This window comes from Cebus imitator, unplaced genomic scaffold (assembly GCF_001604975.1).
Source record: "Cebus imitator isolate Cc_AM_T3 unplaced genomic scaffold, Cebus_imitator-1.0 Scaffold190, whole genome shotgun sequence".
Classification (NCBI taxonomy): Eukaryota; Metazoa; Chordata; class Mammalia; order Primates; family Cebidae; genus Cebus; species Cebus imitator.
The window spans coordinates 29,299-32,101 of NW_016107505.1; the positions used below are offsets into that span (position 1 = coordinate 29,299).

The window sequence follows — 2,803 nt, forward strand, 5'->3', positions numbered from 1 at the left end:
AAAAACTAACATTCTTTGGGGTGAGCTCAGTTCTTGGACTCAGAGACCAATGCCAGGTCTATCTCCTGGTCCCCTTTCCTACTAATTCACAGAAGGACAGGCTGGATTTTGAAGCGATAGATGATGGAGGGGGTTGTTCCTCCCCTGCCTCTCAGGTAGAACAGCAGCCTATTGTACGTCTCACGAGATCACAAAAAGTAACACGTTGCCCACGGGCTTCCGCACTATTTCCTGGTTGTTTGATATAAGACAGTTCAACTTCACTTCTTTTGATTTCGATTTCACTTTTTTTCCTTTTCTTGGAGAATGTAATTTGAGTCAAGAGTGTTGTGGATGTAGAAGTTGTAAAGCACATTCACTGTGTATCAATCCCAGTCCATCTTCCTAGAGAAGACTCTGAACACCTCCTGGACTGCACCTGGGGCCATGCCAGTTTCTATCACTGACAGTCACTCCAGGGACACAGAACACAGACAGAATAAATTACATACAGCAGGTTCATTACTCACAGATCAGCAGCAAGTGACAACAGAAGCCTACATTTCAGGGCGAGCCAGTCCCCCGAGGCTCAGAAAAGCTGCCCCGGACATACGGAGTCACCCCATATGCAGTGTAGCTGGGGGAACCAAAAACCAGCCCCGCCTGGGTTTTGCACCCTGGAGCCACAGGAGGCACTGAGCTGAAGCACTGCATCACACCCTCCTCTAGGAAGAGCAGGAGGAGAGCCCAGGCTGTTCTGAGACGTTCCTCCTGATCTCAGGGCGTTGCTGTCTTAGTCCGTTTTTGCTGCTATCAAAGAGCACTTGAGCCTGGGTAACTTCTAAAGAAAACTGATGTGTTTGGCTCACGGTTCTACAGGCTGTACTAGAAGTATGGCATCAGCTTCTATTTTTTGTGATGCCTCAGGCTGCTCCCACTGTGGCAGAAGAGAAGTGAGTGTGTGTGTGCAGAGACCACAGAGATCACACGGCAAGAGAGGGAGCAGGAGGCGGAGGTGTGATGGAGCTTCCAAGTTCTCTGTCACAACCCACTCTCCAGGAACTAGTAGAGGGAAAACTTGCTAATCTTGTCTCATGGGGACAGCATTAATCTATTCATGATGGATCCACCCCATGAACCAACCACCTCCCACTAAGCCCAACCTCCCACACTGGGGGTTAATTTTCAACGTGAGGGTTGAAGGGGATCAAACATCTACACCAAAGCAGTTGTATCATCAGCTATTTCTGTGGTTACTATGAGAACTGTAACTGACAAAGCAGGAGAAAGCCGGGTCGCCCGCCGTCTGGGTGCTTGTCCTAAAAAGACATTGTACGTGGTTACCTGCCAATCAGGAGATGAGAGACAATCCAGGAAGAGGAACTGCTGTGGTGAGCTTCTTATTGGATTCCCATCTTCCTCCAGGTAGCCCCAGACACCTGCACGTTCTGATTGGGACCTCAGTGGTCATCATCCCCTTCATCATCATCATCTTCTTTCTCATTCATCGCTGGTGGTCCAACAAAAAGAGTAAGTCTCACGAAGCAGAGGCCAGAGACCTCAGGGCCGTGTGGGGAAGCGGGATGGGAGCACACAGGTGTGTGTTCCTCATTGGCAGGATGGTCTCTGGCCCAAGGCAGGAGCCGCAGAGGCAGGGCTTTCTAGAGAGAGCACCAGACACCCTGCCCCTGCCCTCAGCTCACAGACCTTTGCCTGATTCTGAACTGTATCCTCACATCCCTGCAGCCACTGACATCAGGAGAAGGTTCCATGACAGGCAGAAAGTGGGAGACAGAATCAATGGATGGGAATTGAGAGCTCCTGATGGGAGGGGTCCTTGTACTCAGAGAGATAGAATGTGTGAGTCAGGCTGTTGGCAGCTGAGGGGCCTCAGGCACCCATGGCTTCCCCCTGTGTGTTGATGTCTGCACATGAAATGAGGACCCAGAAGGGCCCTCCCAGGGGTTTTGATGACTTCTGTCTCCTACAGATGCTGCAGTAAAAGACCAAGAGCCTGCGGTGGACAGAACAGTGAACAGGGAGGTAGGTCCTCCTTGGCCCAGCCTCAGGGATCACGTCTTATTCCCTAATAGTCCCGAAGAATGTGAGCCCCTCCCTCACTCAACATTTCCATCTCCCCAGGACTCTGATGGACAAGACCCTCAGGAGGTGACATATGCACAGCTGGATCACTGCGTTTTCACGCAGAGAAAAATCACTCGCCCTTCTCAGAGGCCCAAGAGACCCCCAACAGAAACGAGTGTGTACATGGAACTCCCAAATGCGGAGCCAAGATTGAAAGTTGTCTCCTGTCCATAGCACCACAGACAGGCCTGAGGGGGTCCTCTAGGGAGACAATGGCCCTGACTCAAACCCGGCTTGCCAGTTCCAATGTAACAGCAGCTGGGACCTGAAGGCGTGAGTCTGTGTCTTAGGGGATCGCTCTTCCTCACACCACAAATCTGAACGTGGCTGTCTCTTGCTTACAAATCTCTGCGGTCCTCACTGCCTGCTGGACAGAAAACACACTCCTTTGCGTAACACACAATTCTCCATTTCACTTGACCCCTGCCCACCTCTCCAACCTAACTGGCTTACTTCCTGGTCCTACCTGAGGCTGTAGTCACACTGAGGAACTCACAAGTCCAGACATACAAGAGGCTCCCTCTTAACACAGCACTTAGACACGTGCTGTTCCACCTTCCCTCATGCTGTTCCACCTTCCCTCTGACTATCTTTCAGCCTTCTGTCATCAGTAAAATTTAAAATTTTTTTTATAATTTCAATGTAGTTCTCTCCTCTTTAAATAAACGTCTCGTGCTTT

The 2,803-nt window shown here is 50.5% G+C and overlaps 1 protein-coding gene across 1 annotated transcript in view; it reads left to right on the forward strand.

Annotated features, from left to right (window-relative positions):
• Window positions 1–2,803, forward strand: part of LOC108316596 (killer cell immunoglobulin-like receptor 2DL3) — a 26,207-nt gene extending 23,404 nt beyond the window's left edge. Inside the window, exons 10-12 of the mRNA XM_037745046.1 lie at window positions 1,405–1,509; window positions 1,970–2,022; window positions 2,122–2,803. Coding sequence (XP_037600974.1) covers window positions 1,405–1,509; window positions 1,970–2,022; window positions 2,122–2,298 — 335 coding nt within the window. The 3' untranslated portion in view covers window positions 2,299–2,803. The remainder of the gene's footprint in view (window positions 1–1,404; window positions 1,510–1,969; window positions 2,023–2,121) is intronic.